The sequence below is a fragment of the Nuphar pumila genome, chromosome 13, assembly GCF_984573655.1.
Source record: "Nuphar pumila chromosome 13, dmNupPumi1.hap1.1, whole genome shotgun sequence".
NCBI lineage: Eukaryota > Viridiplantae > Streptophyta > Magnoliopsida > Nymphaeales > Nymphaeaceae > Nuphar > Nuphar pumila.
This window is the reverse complement of record NC_143261.1, coordinates 18,393,421-18,419,457: the sequence shown is the minus strand read 5'-3', so window position 1 is coordinate 18,419,457 and position 26,037 is coordinate 18,393,421. Positions and strand designations below refer to the sequence as shown.

Below are 26,037 nucleotides of genomic sequence, written 5' to 3'. Positions count from 1 at the left end.
ACATTCTCCCATATGGGTGGTGTGGTTGAGGAATGTTTCAAAATTTATTTTACACTCCTCACTACACCCCACCGTCTCACCATCACCACCACCACCACCCTCCACCTCCTCTCTCTCATTTTTGTTTACATTTTTCGACTCTGTTTTTCTCATGTTACACAACCAAGCTAAAAACTTTCTTTTGGAGAAGTTCTCATATCATAAATTCTCGTAAGAAACTTTTTTTTTTCTATGAGAGTTTTTCTCTCTTTCAAACGTGCCTTAAGAAAAAATAGTTTTTCATATTTGAGAAAAACGTTTCTTATACGTTTTCCACACGTTTCCCAAGTAGTTTTCTTCTACGGGATTCATGTTTCTCATGTTTAGTAAGTTTTTTTCTTTCTTGATAAGCGCTTTCAATTCGTTTTCAGATTTGTTTTTTAATTTTTCTCGTTTTCTGTTTCATATGCACAAGAAAAAACTCGTTTCCAGTTTCCGTTTCCTTCCTGGCAACCTTCAATACATGGCATGACCGAGAGGTTATCAGGCGAATCGCAGCCGCTGGATCGCACGGTTCCCTTACCAAACTTCCCTTGTTATGTCGTAGCCTCCGGTCCAGTCGCTTCCATCCCATCTCCCCACCAGTGAGCTCCAGGGAGTCCGGCGAGTGGGCAGAACAAAGGCACAATATTCGCGGAGATTGATGGCGAAGTGTGGCTTTTTGGATCGTTTGGTGTTGTGGGTCGTCGTCCTTTTGGTCGTTGCCGCGTCCGGTGATTGCATTGAGGACAGATGTGGAGCTTGCAATGCCGTGGCGGTAACCCATCTCTCTCTTTTCTCATGTTTCTCTTTTTCTTTAGGTTTTTTGTTCTCCCGGTTTTGTTGGGGCTGCATATGGTCTGGTTTCTTAGATTGTGTGATATGCTGGTTATTTGATAAGTGTTATACTTTTCAATTTCTGAAACTTTCTTTGATTCCCAAATGTTTTTTTCATGGTGATGTTAGTATCTGTATACAAAGATGGGGAATGCATGATGGGCCTCATTTGGTGGTTTGTTGGGTATATGTGGTGCTGTATTGTAGGATTTGTTTGGAATTGTAAGGATGGTGTGATTCAATGTGACATTACCCTCGTGATTCTCCAAATTCATGCTGATTGTTGTTGCTGAACTGCTTTTACTGTCACCACCTTGTGCATGTGCATCGAAAACTACATCAAGATCCCTTTGAACTTTGAAGAGGACCTGTATGTCCTTGGCTTCCGAATATTCGTGATATCCTTTATATGTTATTAAAGGATGATCATGAACTATTTGTTGTCTACGGAAGTGCTTCCTGAGCTGCCAAGAATGGCATGAATAGTAGTATCCTTCTATTGATAAGTTCTGTCGTGTACCATGTATGGCATTCAGATCATGGGTAATTCAGCATTCAGCAAAGGTCTGCAGTTCATAATTGGGATGCTATATTTGAATCATGTGGTCATTTCTGAATTTCCAGAGATGTCTTCTCATTATAACAATCGATACTCACCTAGTTTCTGTTCTAAAGAACCCTTTGCAAAATTTGGCATTGCTTGATGTAATTGTTTTCTAGGTTTCTTTGCAGATCATGGGTAATTCAGCATTCAGCAAAGGTCTGTAGTTCATAATTGGGCTGCTACATTTGAATCATGTGGTCATTTCTGAATTTCCAGATATGTCTTCTCATTATAACAATCGATACTCACCTGGTTTCTGTTCTAAAGAACCCTTTGCAAAATTTGGCATTGCTTGATGTAATTGTTTTCTAGGTTTCTTTGCAGATCATGGGTAATTCAGCATTCAGCAAAGGTCTGTAGTTCATAATTGGGCTGCTACATTTGAATCATGTGGTCATTTCTGAATTTCCAGATATGTCTTCTCATTATAACAATCGATACTCACCTGGTTTCTGTTCTAAAGAACCCTTTGCAAAATTTGGCATTGCTTGATGTAATTGTTTTCTAGGTTTCTTTGGTTTTCATTCTAGAATCCTTTGAGTGGTCAGGACCCTGCATATCCTTAGCCTTAGAAATCATATCCAATGTTTGGAAGCACACCACTATGATTACATCATCTTTTGTGTTTTGCATGGAAGAAGATAGTCCAGTCAGGTTTTAGGTTTTGTATATATTTGCAATTTTTTTTTGCCTATTATTTTTCATTCATGATGATAGTTTATTGCTACATTGCTATTAAAACATGAAGTTTATCATCATCATTATCTTTCTAGCTTAGTAGTCTGTTTTTGTGAATTTTGAAGCTTGCTTTATTTTCCCTTTTAGTTTAAATTATTAGTTTTTTGGTTGATAAAGTTGTTTAATCTGAGTTCTTATTTTTGAAATTCTGTGCAGGCAGAACTAGAGATTGGTCTTTCCAATGTGAGGGTCCCTATACTCTACATATTCTTTATCGTAATTTGTATCAGTTTTTAAATGTGGTTTACTCCATTTTGTTATTTACTGTTGCATTTTCTTGCCCCTTTTGACAATCAGAGTGCTATTTTCTTCAGTCTGGTTCTTCCATCACCATAAGTCTTTTAGGCACTTTGGTGCTTGGTGTTTCATGAAAGCTTCTTATAGTAATGTTGAATAGGGCTTTTGACTATTTCTTCACCTACATCCATGCATAGATAACATACATAACATATATATGGGCATACACACATATACAAGGCAAGGCCCCTATTCAAATGGATAGGCTTGAAAAGGACACACACACATATGAAAAAGAGGAGAGAGAGAGAGAGAGTCCAATTAATCATGATTATCAAAAGGATCAAAGCATACTTTTATCTCTTTTTCTCCCCCTCTGGACCCATAACTGCCTCTGTTAAAAGTGGGGTATAGAAAATCTTGGATTGTTATATATCTCTTTCTCATTGTGCATTAGACCCATTCATGGTCCTAAAACTGTAATATCGTGTGTTTTTATACTGTATTAAACTTCAAAATTTCTGAAAATTTGGCTGTGTTGTAGAAACATTGGTAAAATGCCCAATGCTAGATTAGGATATTTGAGTATGGGCTTAGTTCAGGTCTCATTTACAAGACCTAAACGAGCCAACTGAAAGGTGATAAAAACTTTTATTTTCGACTTTTAAAATTATGCAAAATTCAAGCAAAATTCGAGTTAAATTTAGGCAAAATTTGAGTTATATATCATTAGATGCGCTTTAAAATTCTGAGTTTAACGATATTTTATTATTCTGAATTCGGGCTACGGTTGGCTCGAAATCCCATTTTTTCAAAAAAGGCCCGTCTCGATGAGACCGGGTCTGGGTTGGATCAGATTGGATTTGATTCATATGGTCTAAGTTAATATGGATCTGGATTCAGCCCAAGACCCATATTAATTAGGATCTGATCCAGTTTAAGATCCATATGGATTTTGGATATGGATCTGAATCCAGGTCCAACGAAATTATAGCTTTAAATTTAAAATACAGGTTTAAATTAAGAAAATTTAAAGTTAAAAAGACTCCCAGAGGGATAAGGCACCCTCTGGATTTTTTTTGGATAATTACTAATTTATAAATAATTCATAATTAATTATTTTAATATTAAAATTATTAAATTTCAAAAATTTCAGATAAGGTAGTTAAAGAGTAATTAGGGTTCTCTAGAAGAGTCTTGTAGTTACTATAAGAAAAGAAAAAGAAAAGAGGTAAGTATTTGAAAGAGGAAAGAGTTGGAAAAGTCAACAAAAGAAAAAAATCTAGAAAAATTAGGAAAGTAGGTTAGAGATAGAATTCCAGCCCTCATATGAGAAACCCTAGAGGGGGGCGTCACCCTCTAGAGGCCCTCTTTAGTATATAAACTACAAAAAAAACGAGAAAGGATATATATATATATATATATATATATATATATATAGAGAGAGAGAGAGAGAGAGAGAGAGAGAGAGAGAGAGAGAGAGAGAGAGAGAGAGAGACTTTCTTCCTCTTCGGTTATCCGTGTTTTTTTTTTCGGTCATTTTTGAGCTTCAAAAAAAAGGTACAGGCTTCTCTCTCGATTTGAATAGGAAGAATTAGCGTAAATAAGTTCATGTAATGTTTTTGGGTGGAATTAAAAAAGAAAATAAGAATGAGAAATCCGATTTTATTAGGTATATATAGATAACGTAATATTGGTTATATATATATATATATGAGATGTTAGAACAGTCTATAAACTTTATTTTTGTAGTTTGAGCATACTGTTTAGGTTTTTGGGTGCATATTGTTAGATTTTGTCCTACTGTTCACAAGGACAGATCTGGACAGATTTGACAAGCTTTACGGACGTGCAGATCTGGTCCAGATTTGCGGATGTGAATGGCTGATTCTTGGCCTGTGCATGCCTAGATTTCGATCTGTGGTATGCCAAGAGTTCGGACTGGACATACAACATGATTACATGACTGTTTGATGCATGACATGAAACTGTTCATGTTGCACATAAGATCACCAAAACCCAAATCTCAAAAGAATCCATTTTTTTTTATTGATTATCAAAATAATTTCAAAACAGAATTTTTGTAATGGACTGCGAACAGCCCAGCCGACCGGCTGAGCATGTTTTACATGCTGTCTCCATCACGCCCAGCTGACTGCAGTCAGCTGGGCAGAACCCATGCACTACACCCCAGCCGACTGCTGCCAGCTGGGGGTGGATTCATATAAAAAAGGGGCTTTTGTTAAGCCCAGCCAACTGCAGTCGGCTGGGCAGTTTCTAAAACTGTTGAGCCCGACCGACTGTCGGCTGGGCAGATTCATAAACTGGTAATCGATTGGGCAATTGTCAAAAAAAAAGAAGAAAAACTATATATATATATATATATGTATCCCATGATTAGATGCTTAGATTCATATGTATTAAAAATCCAGATTTATACGTGTCGAATGTTCAAATTTATACATGTCCCATATGTTGATTTTTACATGTTAAATATTCAGATTTTTACATATTACATGTTCAGATTTTTACATGTTCGATATTCAGATTTACACATGTTACATGTTCAGATTTCTACATGTTAAATATTCAGAATTTCACATGTTACATGTTCAGATTTTTACAAGTTAAATATTTAGATTTATACATGTTAAATACTCAGATTTTTACATGTTGAATGTGCTGATTTATGCATGTTGAAAATTCAGATTTATGTGTCTGCCCATGTCCAGATTATGTATTTTTATGACTGGACTGTTATGCATGTTTTCATATGATTATTAGACATGCTTCCATGTAATTGTTAGAAATATTTTCATGTAACTACCATGCATATTTTTATGTAACGGTTCGTGAGACTTGAAATCTCACTGAGAGTATGTGCCTTATTGTAGAAAAGGGGCAACACATATACACAGAAAATAATATGAGATTGCCACTGGAGTACCAGTGCTGTCCCGTGTGCGGGCAGCATAGCTCCGGGCTCGATAGCTATGTGGTATAGCCCGAGTTGCCTCATTTGACAAAAATAATGATTGTATTAATGATCATAAGATTTCACACAATAATGGCATAGATGTGCATATTATGAACACTTGAATTTTTAAGTTGCTTACCGTTGCATCATTAATAATCATGTGCACACTTAATGATATGCATGAGACAAAATATGAAAACAAAATGTGTGTTCTAAGCGTGTGTTCATATACATATGAAATTGTTATACATGTACACTCGTAATGTGTGTGAATGTATGTGCATTTGTGAGCATGTTGAATGATTGCATAAATTATATGTTTATTGTGGTTTTTGCATGTGATGCATGAGTGGTCGGAATGTGCACCACTGTAGGCCATGTGGGCTGCGAGCAGGTGTTGCTCTAAGCTTTGTTTAATGCATTGCAAAATCCATAAAATTTATTGGTTTTCTAAATTAATTATACTATTAAATATTGTAACGGGCCAAGGTTTCGTATTGTGTTTTGCATGTTGATTTGCAAAACGAATAGTGTGTAAAGAATCTTTATTTTGATAAAAAGATAAAAGAGACCAAAACAGTGTAATTAATGTTTCTTCTTATATGTCCCTTTCACAGTAGGAGAATCCTGGATGGCGGTTTTGGGAAACCGTGAGGATACTAAAATTATGTATGCGATTGTGCCCCTGAACCCGATATGGTGGTTCACTTCTCGGCCACTGTTTTAGGGAGATTCCATTACTTTGCCTGGGGTTGGTGTGTAGACACAACTGTTGTTGTTGGTATACCAAAAATGTGGTATCAGTGGATGTTGATTTCCCTAGTATCCCGACATTAGATGTTGATTTCTAATGTTCCGATGAATGATGTTGATTCCTGATATCGGTCAGGGTCAAGTGTAAAACCTAGTAATAAAATAAAATTTGTGTATTAAGCTACAACTGAGAACCTATCTTAAACTTCAGGAATTTGTTGTGCCCGTTTTGAGTATATGTAGGTTTTAATGAAAGGTTAAACTAAATTTGTGTGCATTTAATATGGACATGCATACAAAAGAAAACTCTGATAATAACTTAATAAGTTATTCATGTATGCGTATTGATATCATGCATATTTACTGTTCTGCATTAGTTTATGCAACTTTACTTGTTTCATTTCCTAATTAGTTATTGTTAATGCATGATATTTGATTTTGAAATGCTTGAATGACAAGTGAATTATGGAATTATTGTAGTTACGTTCCTCAAAAAATGTTACATGAATTTGATTTATGTTTTTCTATGATTCTGACCCTATGCTATTTATGTTTTTCAGAGTCTCTAAAGCTCAATGATGAGACCGACTGCCATATGGAGTCTACGAGACCTGCGTGACAACTTTGACATTTTGCTTTGGGACAATGACTCTATTTTTATTGATATTTATTTGATTAATGTTCTTAAACTTAAATTATTGATGAATAAAGTTATTTTAGTTTGGTTAATGGTTAATGTAAGATCCTTTGTGGTTTGGATTGTTTTATGTTTGTACGACCCCGGATCTCTGGGTATGGTTTCTGCAATTGATTTAAAAAAAAATTACTTTTCAACGGGAATGAGTTGAGGTCGTTACAAAAACGTTATAAACACCAGAAGTCTCTGAAAGAAAATAAACTCATAAACAAAAATGTTTCTTTCTTTTAAAATTTCCATAAATCAAATTAGATCTACACCAAACTGCTCACTTCCAACTTTAACAAATGCACATGTGTGTGTGTTTCTTCTCCTGTGACACTGTTTGGAATACTGCCTTTTCAGCTGTAGGATTTGAACAAGATCATATGGCTAGAGAGATGCAATGCCACATCAGTTGTATGGCTTCAATTAGTATTTACCTTCCTAGATTATGGAAAATAATATAATTTGATTCTATAAAGTAGTAAAGGATGTTTTTTTTTTTCTCACTGTCATATTTGAGGAAAAACAACTGTATCTAATTTAAAAAAGTAATACAAGAATCTCTCTCTCTCTCATGTATTTCAAGTTTCAACCTTGATACAAAAGTATGAAAAAGAGGAGAGAGAGAGAGAGTCCAATTAATCATGATTATCAAAAGGATCAAAGCATACTTTTATCTCTTTTCCTCCCCCTTAACTGCTCTGTTAAAAGCTTGGGTATAGAAAATCTTGGATTGTTATATATCTCTTTCTCATTGTGCATTAGACCCATTCATGGTCCTAAAATGTTATAAACACCATAAGTCTGAAAGAAAATAAACTCATAGACAAACATGTTTCTTATTTTTAAATTTCCTATAAATCAAATGAGATCTACACCAAACTGCGCTCACTTCCAACTTTAACAAATGTACATGTGTGTGTTGCTTCTCCTGTGACACTGTTTGGAATATTGCCTTTTCAGCTGTAGGATTTGAACAAGATCATATGGCTAGAGAGATGCAATGCCACATCAGCTGTATGGCTTCAATTAGTATTTACCTTCCTAGATTATAAAAAATAATCTATGTCATAGGGACTCATCATAGAGGCCGCCGCGACGCTGGTGCCACACCTGGTGCGGTCAATGTGAACCCGCACCCAGGGTTATTTTTGTCCAAAATAATTACACTAAAAAAATTAATTATTTAAAGTTTTGTCCCATATACAAAGCTTTGAAAGTTTAAAAATTGTGCATTAAATGTTTTGAGCCATGTACATTCTTTTACTGTTTTTAAAAAGTTTTGTCATGAAAAGTTGAGTCATTACATTTTCTTTTATACTTTTTATAGAGGTTTGTCATAAATGCATTAATAGAAAAATTGAAAACTGTTAAAACATATGTAATAATACCATAATACCCGATAGGGGTATTATGGTCATTTCACAAAGTACCCCATAGGGGTACTTATTTTGTTTCTCTTATTTTACTGTTTTTTATTTTTCTTTTTATTTTTTAATATGTATTTTTTGGATACCGAAAAGGGGCCCCACAATGGAGTCGTTGGGGCCCCCAACGGTCACATATGTGACCGTTGGGGGCTCCCAACAACTCTATTGGGAGCCCCTTTGGTCTCCCTTTCTTATAAATAAGGGGAACCCCCCATGTATGTAGTATTGCTCTTGAGAGCTCCTCTTCAATAATAGTGATATTATTTTTCATGTGTAGCCTTTTTATATCCCTTTGTGGATTTCCTCTCTTGTGCTTGTTGCACTTGTCCGTGTGGGACATAGTGAATGCTTTAGCATTCTTGGTTTCTTCCGCTTATTTCATTACATGGTATCAGAGCCATAAGATCTACTAAAGGTAAAATCTTGTCTCTCTCTACTTCCTTTCTTTCTCACATCTTCATCGTGTAGCAATGGAAGTCAAGATCGATCTATCATTCAAACTCAATGGAAAAAATTACATGATGTGGGCATCCGCAATGGAGAATAATCTCAAAGGCAAGAAGCTTTGGGGTTATGTAATGGGAACCGTTCCGGAACCCCAACTTAAGCTCACAAAGATGGAAGGAGATCAAGAGAAAGCACTTGAAGGCGATGCTCGTCTCAAGGTCATTGAAGATTATAATCATCAAATGGAAGATTGGGAGAGCAACCATGCAAAAATCCTAGCATGGTTTATGAATAATGTCGAACTTAAGGTATGTGCAAATATTGCAAAATTCCGCCGGGCAAATGAAGCTTGGTTTTTTATGAAGGGTATGTTTACCCAAAAGGATCTTGCAAGAAAAAGTAAGAACCACAAAACAAGGTGACATGAGCATACAAGATTACTATAGTGCTCTAAATCCTTTGTGGGATGAATTGGCTCTTTTAGAGCCTAAATGGGTATCTATGGAGGATGTGGTTCTAAGACAAAAACAAATGGAACAAGATAGATTGTTTCAATTTTTATTTGGGCTTCGTCCCGAATTTGAACAAGTGAGATCCTCACTTCTCCATAGATCCACGTTTCCTCCCTTAGAAGAGGCTATTGCCGAGATTACTCAAGAAGAGACTAGGCATAGCATGGGTAAAAGCATAGAGGAAGTTCTTGCCGTATCTAAACCCGGCAATCATGTTAAAACATACAAACCACCTCATTTTGGTAAGCAAGGGAGTGGTGGAAGAAAAATGATTATATGTCACCATTGTTATGAGCCGGGACATATTAAACTCGTTTGCCCAAAGCTAAATGGGGCATTCAAGCCAAAGGTGGCTTCCGTTGAAGAATCCACCACCAAAGAAGATGACGGCAAGAACGGGGATCTCAAAGATACTCTTGGACAAATCTCCTTGGCTCTTCAACAAATTCTAAAGGTCACTTCTTCCACCTCCGGTGCCGCCATTGCCTCATCATCACCTCCCGGTACGTACTCTTGGATTTTAGATTCCGGAGCCTCTTTTCACATGACTCCTCATGAAAATGCATTAACCAATGTGCACGCCAATTCAAAATTATCTTGTGTCTCTACGGCCGATGGAACTTTTCTCAAAATAAATGGTATTGGAACTCTTGATTCTAAAAATATTCAAAATTTTCTTGTTCCAAAAGTTAGAATAGTTCCTAAATTAAATCTTAACCTCTTTTCCGTTTCTCAAATAGCCGACCATGGACGTGAAATATCTTTCTCATCCCAAGGGTGCTTTGTGCAGGATCTCCGGTCCGGGAAGCGGATTGGGCAAGGCCATAGGAAGGGAAACCTTTATTTTATGGATAACTTAACACTTCCAAATACCTCATTTTGTATTTATGTCCAAGACAAAAATATTGAAACTTGGCATAAAAGACTTGGACATCCAAGTTACTCAAAAATGTATCTTTTTTCTTTTGGAAACAAGTTTTGTAAAGAAAAAGATATCAATTGCAAAGATTGCATTTTTGGAAAAATGAAGTCTACTCCTTTTCCTATTAGAACCTTTGTGACAACAAGACCTTTTGAATTGGTGCATTCCGATGTATGGGGACCATCTCCGGTTTTATCCAAAGGTGGTTATTCGTATTATGTTACGTTTATTGATGATTATACTAGATACGTATGGATTTATTTTCTTAATGCTAAATCGGAAGTTTTTAACTTCTTTAAAGAATTTCATGCAAAAGTTCAAAATCAATTTCAAAGTCAAATATCCATTCTTAGATCCGATTCGGGTGGAGAGTACTTATCAAATGATTTTCAATCATATCTAAAACAACATGGCATTTGTCATCAAAAATCTTGCCCAAGGACTCTTCAACAAAACGGTCTAGCGGAGAGAAAATAGACATATTTTAGAAGCCACTAGATCCTTACTCATTTCTAAAAATATTCCTAAAAATTTTTGGGCCGAAGCCGTGTTGACCTCCACCTATTTAATCAATAGGATGCCATCTTCAAAATTGAATAATATCTCTCCTTATGAAAAACTTTTCAATATGACACCCGACTACAATCGTCTTCGTATTTTCGGGTGTAAATGCTTTGTTCTTTTGCATAAAAGAGATAAATTGTCACCTAAAGCAATAGAATGCGTATTTTTAGGATATGGTGAAAATCAAAAGGGCTATAGATGCTTTGACTATAAGAACAATAAATTATTTGTTTCCAAAGATGTGACGTTTTTAGAAGATGAAAATGGATTTGAAATTTTGGAAAAACCAAATGAAATTGATTATATGTTTATCAATGATCTTTTAGAAGACTCAAATGATGATCTTTTGAGTCATCCGGAATCTTTAGAAAATACTCATGATAATGATGTATCACCAACTAATGGTGACAATCTCCAAGTATACACTCGGCGTGAGGAAGCACAACCTATTAGTGCTTTAGAAAAATTCTTGCGGCTTAATGAACCCCTAGAAGAAACCTCTCTTAGGCGTTCTTCTAGAGAATCCATTCCACCAAATAGGTTTGTCTCATATGAAACTCTTTCACCTAAATATAGAGCTTGTCTAATTGCCTTGCATTCTTACTATGAACCTTCCCACTATAATCAAGCAAAAAATATTCCTCATTGGGTTGAAGCAATGAAAGTTGAACTAGATGCTTTAAATAAGGCTAAAACTTGGGAAATAGTTCATCTTCCTCCAAATAAAAAAGCTATAGGATGTCGATGGGTCTACAAAGTCAAAACAAAAAGTGATGGTTCCCTAGAACGTTATAAAGCTAGATTAGTTGCTAAGGGATATTCACAAGAATATGGCATCGATTATGAGGAGACTTTTGCCCCCGTGGCTCGCATGACAAGTGTTAGAACTCTAATTGCAGTGGCATCATCTAAGAAATGGCCTATATTTCAATTAGATGTTAAAAATGCCTTTCTTAATGGTCAGTTGAATGAAGAAGTATATATGGACCCTCCACCGGGAATTAATGTTAACCAAGGTCAAACTCTTCGGTTATTAAAAGCTTTATATGGTCTTAAACAAGCCCCTAAGGCTTGGTATGATAGATTTAGTGCTATCATGTTAAAATTGGGATTTCATTCATGTTATACTGACACTGCTCTCTTTGTTAAACGTGCAGGTAATAGTATCATCATCCTTCTACTTTATGTTGATGATATGATCATCACTGGCAATGATGAAAGTGGTATTCTTAATGTTAAAAATATGTTAAAACATAATTTTGATATGTCTTATCTGGGTTTTCTCAGGTACTTTCTTGGTATAGAAGTAGCATACTCTCCTCGAGGGTATATACTGTCACAAATGAAGCTTGCTGCAGACATATGTTCCAAATCTGGGATTTCAGATGACAAAAAGGTGGAGACTCCCGAGGTTATCAATGCTAAACTACGACTGGAGGATGGAGTTTTGCTGGATGATCCTACGCCCTACAGGCAACTCATAGGCTCCCTCACCTATCTGACTATCACCAGGCCGGATATTGCTCATGCTGTGCACTCTGCAAGTCAATTTCAGCATGCTCCTACATCTGTGCATATGAGTGTTGTGCTCCGGATCATTCGATACATCAAAAATACTTTGACTAAAGGGCTATTCCTATCCTCAATCTCTTCCTTAGACTTACTGGCTTATACTGATGCTGACTGGGGAGGAAACCCAAATGATCGAATCTCAACTACTGGCTTTTGTGTTTTTCTAGGAGATTCGCTAATTGCTTGGAGGTGCAAGAAACAGCAGAAAGTCTCGTTGTCTTCTACTGAAGCAGAATACAGGGCTATGGCAACCACTACAATGGAGCTTGTGTGGCTTCGAAGTCTTCTTCAAGATATGGGAGTCGAAATTACCGGTGCTTCGAAGCTTTGTTGCGACAACAAAAGTGTCATCTATATTGCCAGCAACCACACCTTTCATGAAAGAACTAAACATATTGAGATGGACTGTCATTATGTACGTGATGAATATCTTCGTGGGACAGTTACACTGCCATATGTCACTTCAGAATATCAACTTGCAGATTTCTTTACCAAAGCCCTGCCTGCTCCTCGCTTCTTGTTCCTTCTTGGCAAACTTTCGGTCATTCCCTTGTAAAGTTTGAGGGGGGTGTTAAAACATATATAATAATACCATAATACCCAATAGGGGTATTATGGTCATTTCACAAAGTACCCCATAGGGGTACTTATTTTGTTTCTCTTATTTTACTGTTTTTATTTTTCTTTTTATTTTTTAATATGTATTTTTTGGATACCGAAAAGGGGCCCCACAATAGAGTCGTTGGGGCCCCCAACGGTCACATATGTGACCGTTGGGGGCTCCCAACAACTCTATTGGGAGCCCCTTTGGTCTCCCTTTCTTATAAATAGGGGGAACCCCCCATGTATGTAGTATTGCTCTTGAGAGCTCCTCTTCAATAATAGTGATATTATTTTTCATGTGTGTAGCCTTTTTATAAGACCCTTTGTATATCCCTTAGTGGATTTCCTCTCTTGTGCTTGTTGCACTTGTCCGTGTGGGACATAGTGAATGCTTTAGCATTCTTGGTTTCTTCCGCTTATTTCATTACAAAAACTGCATTGGAATGAATTTCTATATTAAATGGGGAGAACCAAGTAGGTTGGATTCTGTATTAAATGAAATTTTGTATTAAATAGGGAGAACCGAGTAGGTCAAACTTTTGTATTAAATGCATTAATAAAAAAAGTGAAAACTGCATTGGAATGAACTTTTGTATTAAATGGATATAAATCCAAATCTGATTAAGCAATACCCGATTAAAAATTTGATTAATCAATACTTCTAAAATTTTTATTGTTTCTAGTGAAAAACAGATTTTTTTATTGAGAGTTTTTTTATGGATAAGTTATATATATATATATATATATATATATATATATATATATATATATATATATATATATCCCGCACAACATAGAGTCTTAATTTTAGATCTTAGAATTAGACAATGCCGCAAAAGGGATAGACATAGGATATATCCTAGAATTAAGTGGTGGGCACTGAAAGGAGCTAAACAAGGAATGTTTGTAGAGCAGGTAGTTAAGGAAGCTGATTGGTGTCTCGAGGAGGATTCAGAATCAATGTGGAATAAGATAGCGGGTGGCATGAGAAAAGTGGCTAAGGAGGTATTGGGTGAGTCTAAAGGCGGTGCACCACTAGGTAAGGATACATCATGGTGGAACGAGGATGTCAAATTAGCTATTAAGGTTAAAAGAGAGTGTTATAGAAATCTAAGTAAGAGTCGTGATAATGAGAATTTGGAGAAGTATATGATAGCAAAGAAGGAAGCTAAAAAAGTAGTTCGAAACGCGAGGGCTAAGGTATATAAGGAGGTTTATGACAAGTTGGATACCAAAGAAGGCGATAACGATATTTATAGGCTTGCAAAGATGAGAGATAGGAAATCGAGGGATTTGGGTATGGTTAGATGTATCAAAGATGAAACGCAAAGGGTTTTAGTCAAAGATGAGGAGATTAAGGAGAGATGGAAAAATTATTTTGATAAGCTATTTAATGATAGTCATGCTCAAGATCTTGGAGACTTCTCCATTCCTTTTCATGAGATAAATCGTGACTTCATGCGCAAGATTCAAAAGAAAGAAATTGCAGAGGCTTTGAAGAAAATGAAATCAAGAAGGGCAGTTGGCCCAGATGGTATACCTATCGAGGCTTGGAAATGCTTGGGAGAGAAAGGTTTAGAATGGTTGACAAATCTTTTTAACTTGATTTGGCGAACAAATAAGATGCCTAATGAGTGGAGGAAGAGTACTTTGGTGCCTTTATATAAGAATAAGGGTGATATACAAAATTGCACAAACTATCGTGGTATAAAACTCATGAGTCATACTATGAAACTTTGGGAGAGGGTGATTGAGTCTAGGTTGTCATGATATCGGAGAATCAGTTTGGTTTTATGCCTGGAAGATCAACTATGGAAGCTATACATCTTCTTAGACAACTTATTGAAAGATATAGATAGAGGAACAAAGATTTGCATATGGTTTTTATTGATTTAGAGAAGGCATACGATAGAGTACCTAGGGACGTTCTCTGGTGGACAATGATGAAGAAAGGTGTTTCTCTCAAGTACATTAGTATAATTAAAGATATGTATGAAGGAGTAGTAACCAATGTCCGCACTTGTGGTGGGGTGACAACCAATTTTCCGATAACGGTTGGGTTACATCAAGGATCTGCTTTAAGCCCTTTCCTATTTGCGATAGTGATGGATGAGCTTACGAGATCAATTCAAGAAAATGTACCGTGGTGTATGTTGTTTGCTGATGATATTGTTTTGATTGATGAGTCTAGAGCTGGGGTTAATGCTAAGTTAGAATTATGGAGACAGACATTGGAAGCTAGAGGTTTTAAGTTGAGTAAGAGTAAGACTGAATATATGGAATGTCGGTTTAGTAAGCAACGAAGTAGTGATGGAAGTGTAGTGAAGCTTGGTGAGCATGAAATACCGGTGAATGATTATTTCAAATATTTGGGATCCATCATTCAAAAGTATGGAGAAATTGATGGAGATGTAAATCATAGGATAAAGGTTGGGTGGATGAAATGGAAAAGTGCAACTGGAGTGCTGTGCGATCGTAGAATGCCATTGCGGTTGAAGGGAAAGTTTTATAGGACGACTATTAGACCCGCTTTACTATATGGTACGGAATGTTGGGATGCCAAGAGGCATCATATTCAAAAAATGAGTGTAGCTGAGATGCGGATGCTTAGATGGATGTGTGGAAATACAATAAAAGATAAGATTCAGAACGAGGAGATACGTAAGAAGGTAGGTGTTGCACCCATTGAAAATAAGATGCGAGAGAATCGTTTACGGTGGTTTGGACATATTCGGCGAAGGCCTAATGATGCTCCAGTTAGAAGGTTGGAGAAATGGGAAAATATATTAGTTAAAAGAGGTCGGGGTAGGCCTAAGAAGACTTGGATGGAGATGATAGGAAAGGATATGAATGCTTTGAACCTCACCGAGGACATGGCATTGGATAGAAATGATTGTAGGAAAAGGATTCATGTGGAAGACCCAAAATGAATTTCTTTTTTGGTTCATATCGCTGACCCCAATTGTTTTGGGATGAAGGCATAGTTGTTGTTGTATCCCGCACCCCCGCACCAAGTTTTTTTAAAATGCCGCATCGCTACACCCGCACCCGCACCCGCACCCGCACCCGCACCTTTGTGACATAGAAAATAATATAATTTGATTCGAGAAGGTAGTAAAGGAAGTTTTTTCTTTTCTTTTTCTCACCTTCATATTTGAGGAACGAACAACCGTATCTAATCTAAAAAAGTAATACAAGAATATCTCTCTCTCTCTCTCTCCCTCATGTATTTCAAGTTTCAACCTGGATATACATCATAAGACCTAACTCAAAATGGATCGATTTGAAGATTAAGTGACTAAGTCCAGATCAAATTTAAGAAGTTTTATATTAAATCTATGTTACAGAGATGCATGTGTGTGTACATGATATCATGTGTGTACTGCAATTATGATAGCGGTGGTTTGCATGAAAAAGAGTGTAAATAAAAAAAATATGATGACACAAAACATGTATAAAACTATAATGTGTGTGCATGCATGCATGCATGTTTTTGTTGTTGTATGTACATGTGCCAGCACTAGCACCTTGAAGTGTTACCGTTGACAAGTGTATTCTGGGTACTTGAAGTACCTGTGTTATAAATATTAAAAGGAGGTTTGTTTCCATTGGATTTGTGTGGGTCAAGGTTAAATATAGATGGGCAGTTGAATCCCCACTTTGGTGTTTAATATGTTCATGCATATGATACTCGTTGCATATGATTTACATTTATGCTTGACTTAGGTGAGATTAGATGCTAGCTTGCATGCATTAAAATTAAGTTGGCTCTATGTCCTCCAAAACCACCATTCATATCAGAAATCAACCTCCAAATGTTATCCACATAACATAGTTCATGTGAAACTGTAGCAATGAGGCATAGAGTTGACTGAGCTTTTAAGGATAAGGATGACCTTGATGATGTTTTGGTGGTGAGGCATAGGAGGATTGGCATTCCTGATTGTCAACTTTCTTATGAGAACTACTTTCATGGGAGTCAAAGTCACAAAGTGTGTGATGTGACTTTGAATTTCATGATTTTCTTATTGGCTAGGATCTCCTATTTTATTAGCTAGGAAAAGTTGATCCTAAAATTGAAGGCAAACTTAATTAAAGTATTCACTTCATATGAAATTTGATCACTCGCTCACATTTTAAAGATACCCTTAGTTGGGTCATTGATAATTGTTTTAATTATTAAAATAATGCATCACCAAGTCATTTTGGGTTTGAATTCCATTAAAAAGCCTCCTTTTAATTTGCTGTGAGAATTACTTATAACTTATAGATTGCTCATCATCTCGAAAAGAACTGAGATGGATTGACAGAAGACCAGCTGGATAACCGGATGAACTTTGCTTTCTGAATCTGATTAAAGCTGTAGGTACTAGCTGGTCTCAATATGGGAAGAATGAGAGGGAAAACACATACCATAGCTGCTTCATATTGGGGATGCAGTTCTGCTTCTGAATAAATCGTCTCTGATGGAGAAGTTTTCTTAATGTTATATAAGTGCTAGTTGCTTTCTTTATTTGTTGGTTCATTACTAGAAGTCTAGCTTAGCATCTTCTTGAAATAAGTTAACCTGGATTTACAACTTAATTGTTCTTTAAATATATTTGTTGGTTATTTTCTCACTGATTGATACTCTTGGTGGTCTCTCTCTCTCTCTCTTGATTGTGTCCTATATTTTTTAGGAAAAACCAAGAAATCATTTAGATATGCGGCACCGTTTGGATTCCAAGGGCCAACGAGAAGGAAAAATGATCGACTACAGGTACAATCGAGAATATTGCAAACTGGCAACACTGATGCATTGGAAGACCAGATATGCTTAGATGTTTTCTTGTTACTAATAATAAATTTTAAGGCTCTTGTGCCATACATCAGTATTGATGTTAAAATTTAGCTTATATTTTACTTAATTAGTGCATGTAATAAAAGCGTATATGTATATTTAGCATAACATGATTTCCATAAACATACTTGTCCTCATGATTCAATATGATCTGATTATGCGCAGTGTTGCTCTAGTTTCCTGCTCTGGCTCCTTGCTTCTATGAATCTGTTCATTTTGTGATAACTTCCACAAAATGCCTCTGATTTTTTATGCAACATTTGATACACTTGTTACAATGTTATTTGTGTTGAAGAATCTAAAACTATTGAGTTCAAGTTGCCGCACATAATCTTTATGTTATGATGTATATTTGGTATGTATAGTATTGCTTGGATTTTTTTATAATTTTGCATTTTTGTCAAGGCATATTCTGATTTTTTAAGTAACCCTTGTGTTGAAATTGTTGTGTGAAAGTCGACTGGACATTTCTTTTACTTTCATACTTGAATATGACCAAGAAGTTACTTGAGAATGGATGGAAACTTGTAAGTTCCTGTCATTTTGAGATGAAAACTGAGAAAGAGAAATGACAGTCCATTTGAATGGTAGCTGCTATATCTGGTGCTAATTGTTTTTCTACACATTCTACTTGCACAAACTTTCCATTGAGTTCTCTTTTTCTGAGTGAATGACTTAATTCAGGAATTTCTAAATGTTCTGTATTAGTAAAGATCTTCATTTTTACGCTTTTCTGTAATGTGGCAACTTTTAAATGTCGAAATTCTCACATTTATTGAATTTTAGAACAATGCTCTGTGGTTAATGTGGTTTAGCAAAGTATTTAGATAATTCAAATCTTTGTAATTTTTTTCTCCATCTTTGAATTGTTAACTATTTAACTTCTGATTTTTTGTCTGAATAGAGTCAGCGAGCTCAGAATAGTTGAACTCTTGGATGGGCTCTGTGAAAAAGTACAGGGCTACACTTTTGAGAAGGTAACATTTGCAACATTTAATGAAACCCAAACTTACAAACCTCAGTCATTACTCAATTCCGATGCCTGTATGCTCATTCATGCTTGCAATCACACTCACACTACACTAGTGCACCTGCATAAGCTAGCACACACATACACCCACCCACATATAATATATATATATATATATATATATATATATATATATATATATATATAATCTATGGTGATGAGAATATGCTAAATGTTTTTTTTGGTTTTCCAATGTTTTTTTCACAATTCTGACCCCATATATGTGTTCGGCATGATTAATTTACTAGAAATCAACACCTGGGTCATGTTTTTCTAATGAAAAACGATATTTGGATCCTCAAAAATTTATGAAGATTTTGAGCTGTTGATTTTTCAAACCTTATAAAAACTCACCCATGTGTCAGAATCAAATGCTTCAAGAGCTGATCCTTATAGAATCAAGCACGTAGATCACATATGTATGGTCAAAATTTAAAAATAAAACAAAAAAGGCCCGAAAAACTCATTTAGCATGTTTCATTTAACATGTTTTCATCTCTGTGTGTGTGTGTGTGTGTATAGTGATCAAAACTTGCTAAATGGGATTTTTGGGTTTTCCGGTACTTTTTTGCAATTCCAACCCCATAGATGTGTTTGGCATGGTTTATTTACTAGGATTCGACACCTGAATCGTGTCTTCTCAAATCGAAAATTGATGAAGATTTTGGGCCATTGATTTTTCAAAACCTTATAAACACATACCCATGTTTTGGAATCAAACACTCCAAGAGCTGATCTCTATAAAATCAAGCATGTAGATCACATATGTACTGTTAAATTTTAAAAATAAAACAAAGAAAACGCCCGACAAACCTATTTAGCATGTTTTCATCTCTCTCTCTCTCTCTCTCTCTATATATATATATATATATATATATATATATATATATATATATATATGGGGGGGTTGTTGTTGTTGCCATTATCCTTTTTTGTAGTGACAAATCTTGTATATGTTCCTAAGAAAAGAAATTTGTGCTTCAAGCTCTCAAAATCAAAAGGGCATGGAAACACATAAGAACTCAAATGGAAAAATTTCAATCCAATATTTCAATTTGGACCATTTTGGAGCATGTTTGCCCAAATATTTTTAACTGGTAATTTTTCACTGTTTCCAAATAATGAACTTACAACTTAGTGATCATGATCTAGTCTATTGGAATAATGAATAGAATGTGAAGCATATTTGAAAGGATAAAAACAGTTTTTGGTGACTTCCATGCAAACAAAAGAATCTAGCACCATATAATCCATAGTGGACTGTGTGAATTTCTGTTGACGTTCTTATTGATATTACAATGATCATGCTTTTACTTTCTTACAGTTGGACTCAAGCAAGCATGCATGGATCAAAGTTGTGGACTGGGATAATTACACCCTCAAGATTGGTAACTTTTCCAATTTGATTTAAATTTCAAGAGAACTATAATTTTCTTGCATCATTTATTAGCTACATGTTTCACGTTAAAAAGCTCAACCTTTAGCTGCATGCAATTTGTAAATGCTAGAGCACAGTATCATAACATGATCAGATTCACTTTTGAGATTGCCATAACCAATGCTTAATTTGATTACAATTATTCCTCTGAAAAAAAAGATTGCAAGTTTTCTCTCCATGTATCATAAATTTATCTTAGCCATTCTTATTTTACTGGGCATGGATGAATGGATGGTACGGATTCAGTACTCTCTCTCTCGCAATTATTCTGATTGCTACCTTTTAAATGTGATATTAGACGAACAAGAAGCTCGGGCTTATTCAAAAGACATATCCTCCTATTGTGGAAGGTAAGTGGTAGAATGATTTCAACTTGCTGCAGCCAGTCATTCCTTTTTCTGTTTTTATGATCCTGTTATGGTCTTGTATAGCATGTGCACTCATTGAATGTTGCCAAGTTTGAAACTTCATAAATTCTGGATCACTTTAAGTTTGGTTCATTGATAATAGGGGAAACTAAAGAACATATACATGCCTAAAAGAAAATTTGCATAAAGCTTGGTTATGTTTTCCTTTAATTCTGATTGTGGTTATTTTGTTTACTGAATTGAAATTGAGCTTAGGCTTCAGGTCTTAATTCTTAAGATATTGGCTTCTATTACTCATACAAAGATCATTTCGAACTATTTTTTTGCTGACCTTTTATATTACTATATTTAATTTTAGTTCTCTTGATTTTCACAGGTTGTTGGAGGAAACAGAAGACGAGGTTAGTCAACCAGATATTTGCTCTTTTTCAGAATAGTTATCTTGAATTCCCGTTGCAAGATGGGGCCACTTTGGTATAAAAAAGATAATCTACTTGTGCAACAATAATTTTTCTAAGTTGCAGATGCAACAAAAATAAAATGGAAGAATTCTCAATAACTACTTAACCTTGTGCAAAGCCTGGAAATCTCAATGGAATTTTAATACTAATAAAATTTTGAATATCTATCCCTTGAAAAATGTTGCGATATCTAGATTTTTTTTTTGAGGGGAATTAAAAGACCGCAAAGGACAGTGACGAGATGTCACTGAATTGCCAAGGAAACAGAAAAAAAAAATAGTAGCAGAAAAGAGTAAAAGATATCTAGGACTGTAGTTGGCTGGGATATCTTGAAATATGGTTGACAGAAATGGGGCAAACCTTCCTTAAACTGTCTCCTGCTGTTGGTTCATTCTTCAATTCTATTGTATGTTGTGAAAACCAAATTACCATCAAGATTGTTTTGAGCCCCCATACATCATGTAAAGAAGAAACATATTTATATAGATCAAACATTTCACAAGAGAGAGAGTACAAGACAATTAGGTTGAGATTTAATAGGTTAGAACGAAAACCATATTGTTAGCATATTTACTAAAGAGCTGACCAAAACTTACTACTGTTTTTTCTCAAAAAGAAGTTATTCATGATAAAGAATGATTTGCAACTTGAGAAAGGTTATCAGGAGATACGCATCTTTTTGGCAGGGAAAACAATGCTGCCCCCACCACAAATGGTTCTGGTCCAAATGTAAATGAGGTTGCCTACTTTAACCTACTCATGTTTTATATCCATCTATATGAAAAAAACCAAGGTTGTAAGTATCATATCGTTACCCGTATTAGTCAGGCCTAAAACAAGATACATATCTTATTGTAAAAAAACATAAATTTTTAATATTTTTTTCAAAAATTTCAAAAAACATAAAAAATCAGAAAAAATCAACAAAAAATTTAAAAAAATCATAACACATGAAACAATGATTAATTGCACAAAATACAACCATAAAATCACATATGAAACACTTATATCTCTATGAGCTGCATAAGACATCACAAACATCAACTATCTCACAAGAACAATGCAAAATATTAAATATCATACAATTAAGAATATGCCACAAGACTCGTACTTTCATATTACATAAACAAAATATTATGGCAATAATTGCACTCGATTTTCAATTGGTTTTCACTCATTACTTAAGTTTCCCATTGGCATGTCGGATCATTTGATGCCATCTTTGTTGGAAGAGCGTGGAACCCTATGTCACATGGGTGCGGGTGCGGGGATTCGGCACTTCCAAAAAACCCGGGTGCAGGGGTGCGGCAGGGGCAAAAATGTAATATATATATATATATATATATATATATATATATATATATATATATATATATATATATATATATATATATATATATATATAAAAGGAGGGTCCGGGGAAAGGGAAAAAAATTTGTATAAAAAACAAAAAGAGGCAAAAGCAAACCCAGAAAAGTTGAGTTTTCCAGTTTTAATGGTAAGATGTGTAAGTATGGTTAAGAAGCTAACAGTTAAGCAGTTAAGCTGTTCTTATATATATATATATATATATATATATATATATATATATATATATATATATATATATATATATATATATATATACTAGTTCCAAATCCAGATCTACATCATCAAATCCTTCTGGATTCAAAATCGGATCAACTGTAATCCAATCTGTATCCAACCTACTATCCCCCCTACTGCAAGGCGTTTTTCAATTGGTGGCCCAGGTCATGGATTGCATGTCAGCGTAAAGGTTTAAGTTGGATATCGGACTGGTGTGGGTTCGTTTTTTGTTCGGATCTGGCATCCCAGTCAAGATCAGTTACACCATATTGTAGTTGGTTATTTCCCGGATCAGGTGCGAATTGAAACCATAGTGACCCACGACTTGTGAACGGGTCACGTATGAATATGACCCAACACCAACTAAGATCGGATTCAGTAGGGCACAAAAAGATGCAGACTGACACGGACAGACACTCACATTGACATTCACGCAAAACCCTGAGCCCTCTCTCTCTCTCTCTCTCTCTCTCTCTCTGAAAATCCATGGCGTCCTTCCCAGAAAACCCTGACTAATGGTGAAAATCCGGCGAGAACATGGCCGGAAAATGGTCGTCTACATTCCTCTTCGCCGTCACCTTCCTCACTGTCTCGTCTCTTAGATCGGCCTCCAGGGCGTCAACAACAGAAAACACAGTGGTCCACGCCACACCCCCAACCCATCGCCGACATTCTCCTCCAGATTTCGGAAAGGGAACAACGATACACTCGAGAAGACCTTCGGTCGAGCTCGAATCCCTCCAGAGATCGGAGGTTGCAGAAAACTGGACCAAAATGACCCTGGGTGCGGTCAACGCACCCAGGGTCGGGTTGACCGCACCCGGTGCCGCACCTGCACCCGCACCCGCGTCGAGTCGCGTCGACGCGGGTGCGGCACCCTGCTAGCCGAATCCCTGTTACATAGGTGGAACCTGATTTCTACCTTGATATAAATCCCTAATTTATGCAGATTTAACTTTGCGGTAAGTTGGCGGGGGGTTGCAGGGGGGAAGGAGGCAAGACTTCCTTGCCTGTAAGGTAGGGCTTCGGGGGCGTGAGACCCCGAGGTGATTTTTTTTGAAGAGTAGTTTTATAATTTTACTCACAATAGAGATTTTTTACCTTAACACACTTTTTTGAGTGAAAAAATAATGAAAATGCACTCTTACTTGAGCAAACCGCAAAAACCCTCTCTTTTGCGCATGGATCAGCCCCCAAATTGCTCGCATGACTCTTAGGGTGTGTGGATACCCCTCTAATGGCCTATACACAAATGAGAAAGTCAGTCGTCAAGAGGTCTTTAAAACCAAAAAAATAAAAAACAAGTTTCGACCCTTTTTAAAGTGTGCCAAAGGTGTATCGTACAATACAACATGATACAGGGTTGTATCATATGATATATACGATACACACTCGTATCACGATATGAATATGTATCGTATCGCTTTTGCCCATAGTAACGATACGTATTGTACAATACGATACTTGCAGCATTGGAAAAAGCTGAATTACATTGAACATTACCCCCTTGTAGGATAAAAAATCGATGTCTAATGGATGGCCATCAGAATCTCCTCCTACTTTTGCCCTTCAGATTCCATTCAGTTGAGCAACACCAACCACAATCATGACTTATTTCATTATATGACCAGTCTCTAAAACATACTATATGCACGCAGTTTTATGCATTCTTCTCATTGATGATTTTGTTAGTGCTAGCGATTCAGTTTTCTGCCAAGACCTTGTTGCTTCATACCCTTGTGGTCATGGCTATCAAAAGCTCAAAGATTATTACAGAAAATGCGGTTCAACTGTTAATTTTTTGTCTACCAGTAATCCTCATAAGTAATTTTGTGAGGGGGAACACAAACATTATTTCATATAAAATTTCCTGTCAGACTATTTTGGTGTAGCACATCATCAATGTGTTTTGTATCTTTAGGTTTCAACCCTTTGGGGTATATCTGGATGTGATGGATTGGGACCCTATTTTATATATTTCTGTTAGTGGTTTATCTTACATTATGTTATCTAGCAACTGCTCATGGGGACCTTGATCATACCATTTTAATGAGGTATCTAATTTATATATACAGGAAATACAACACAAGAATTTTGTTTTTAAGTGATGTAGATGAGAATAATCCCCCCATAACTATTTGAATTGATGCAGTGCTTCTACATGTTTGATCATCTTGTTTGCTATGTCTTCAAATTTTATGGCAGTTGGCTGAGATTATTAAACGAGGGTCTGTTGGGGCATCGGACATAAGAAGAGTGTTATGTGAAGATCTAAGCAAGCATTGTAGCAAGACAAGGTATCCTTGATTAACGCATGGAATGTGACAACCCTAAAGTTCACTTATCTTTCGAAGTTGAGCATGACTGACTGTCCACTTTTTGTTTTCATGACATCTTCAATCTACATGAGAACCAGCAGTGAGTCTAAGTCATCGGATGACGGGTTCGATAGTGAAGAACTCTGACATCAATGAGAAGAGCCGTTTATTTTCCTGCCAGATATGAGAAAATTTCTCCTATTTCCATGGCAAGACTCATCAATCATCATACCATCTTATGATTTAACTTTGCTCAAGTTGAATGGCTAAGCCTTGGGATTAGTAGCACTGAGTCTTGGTTTTTGGTTTTCAAACTGCCGATTGTTGAGGAACTCTCAGTTCTCTGACCATCTTGTAGAGGACAATTTCATACTACAAAGCAGATTTTGCATTATCAAATTTATTACACCAAAAATCTCGTTCTAAAGTTTTTTTGACAGAAAGCTGGGGTTAGGCTGACCCCTACCAGTCCAACACAAGGTGACGTGTATTAACTGCTCCTGCCAGACGCCAGACAATCAGAGCCCCCGTTGGTCGTTCTAAAGTTATTAATGATATTATTTACTAGCGTAGAGGCATTGTTTTTCATAATAAAAAACATCCGTCTTTGAATGGTAACTGCAAGTTTCTCTTGGGACTTCACGGTTTGGGATTTCATGGAAGTCATTAGTTGGTAGCATAGCGACCACAATCGTAATGCTGTGGACTCCTTGAGATTTTTACTTCAGTGGATGATCCACGTTGATTTCCACTGGGTTGTAGTCTCTAATGTTCTCCCCTTTAGGTGACAAATTTGGTAAGTAAGCCTTATCAAATACAGGAATATATTATCTGGGCTTTCTGCCAAATGGTGAGACATGATGTATTGGAAATCCAGTGTTCGTCTTGCGGACACAACCTTGGGAGCATTGCTAGCCCAGGTGCCTGCCTGTAGTCTTTGTTAGTGCTCTCTAACAGGTAAAAAATGATCACCATGGAGTGCTAATATTTCTGTGATAAGGATGGGGTCATTTAATCCCCCACAGGATTCATTGTCTGATTCACCATAAAATGTGGCTGCTCTTTCCAGATTAAATGATAGGGTGTCCTTACAACCAGA

General features: G+C 36.1%; 1 protein-coding gene across 3 annotated transcripts; it reads left to right on the top strand.

Moving 5' to 3' along the window:
• Positions 1 to 162: 162 nt before the first annotated feature.
• Positions 163 to 25,353, top strand: LOC149817975 (uncharacterized). Of its 3 annotated transcripts, XM_089985807.1 has the most exons (10): positions 163 to 210; positions 455 to 796; positions 2,354 to 2,380; positions 17,576 to 17,655; positions 18,641 to 18,713; positions 20,091 to 20,154; positions 20,503 to 20,554; positions 20,949 to 20,973; positions 24,826 to 24,917; positions 25,031 to 25,353. In XM_089985807.1, the coding sequence occupies exons 2-10, from the start codon at positions 683 to 685 to the stop codon at positions 25,083 to 25,085; spliced, it is 582 nt and encodes a 193-aa protein (XP_089841933.1). In that variant the 5' UTR covers positions 163 to 210; positions 455 to 682; the 3' UTR covers positions 25,086 to 25,353. The 3 variants fall into 3 exon arrangements, with proteins under 3 accessions (XP_089841933.1, XP_089841934.1, XP_089841932.1); XM_089985808.1 differs by lacking the exon at positions 163 to 210 and having other exon boundaries at positions 445 to 796; positions 25,040 to 25,353; XM_089985806.1 differs by lacking the exon at positions 163 to 210 and having other exon boundaries at positions 445 to 796.
• Positions 25,354 to 26,037: the final 684 nt, after the last annotated feature.

Coding starts and splice junctions, on each gene's coding strand:
- LOC149817975 (XM_089985807.1), top strand. CDS start 683: ATGGCGAAGTGTGGCTTTTTGGATCGTTTGGTGTTGTGGGTCGTCGTC. Junction 797..2,353: donor GAGCTTGCAATGCCGTGGCG/GTAACCCATCTC, acceptor AATTCTGTGCAG/GCAGAACTAGAGATTGGTCT. Junction 20,974..24,825: donor TGGAGGAAACAGAAGACGAG/GTTAGTCAACCA, acceptor ATTTTATGGCAG/TTGGCTGAGATTATTAAACG.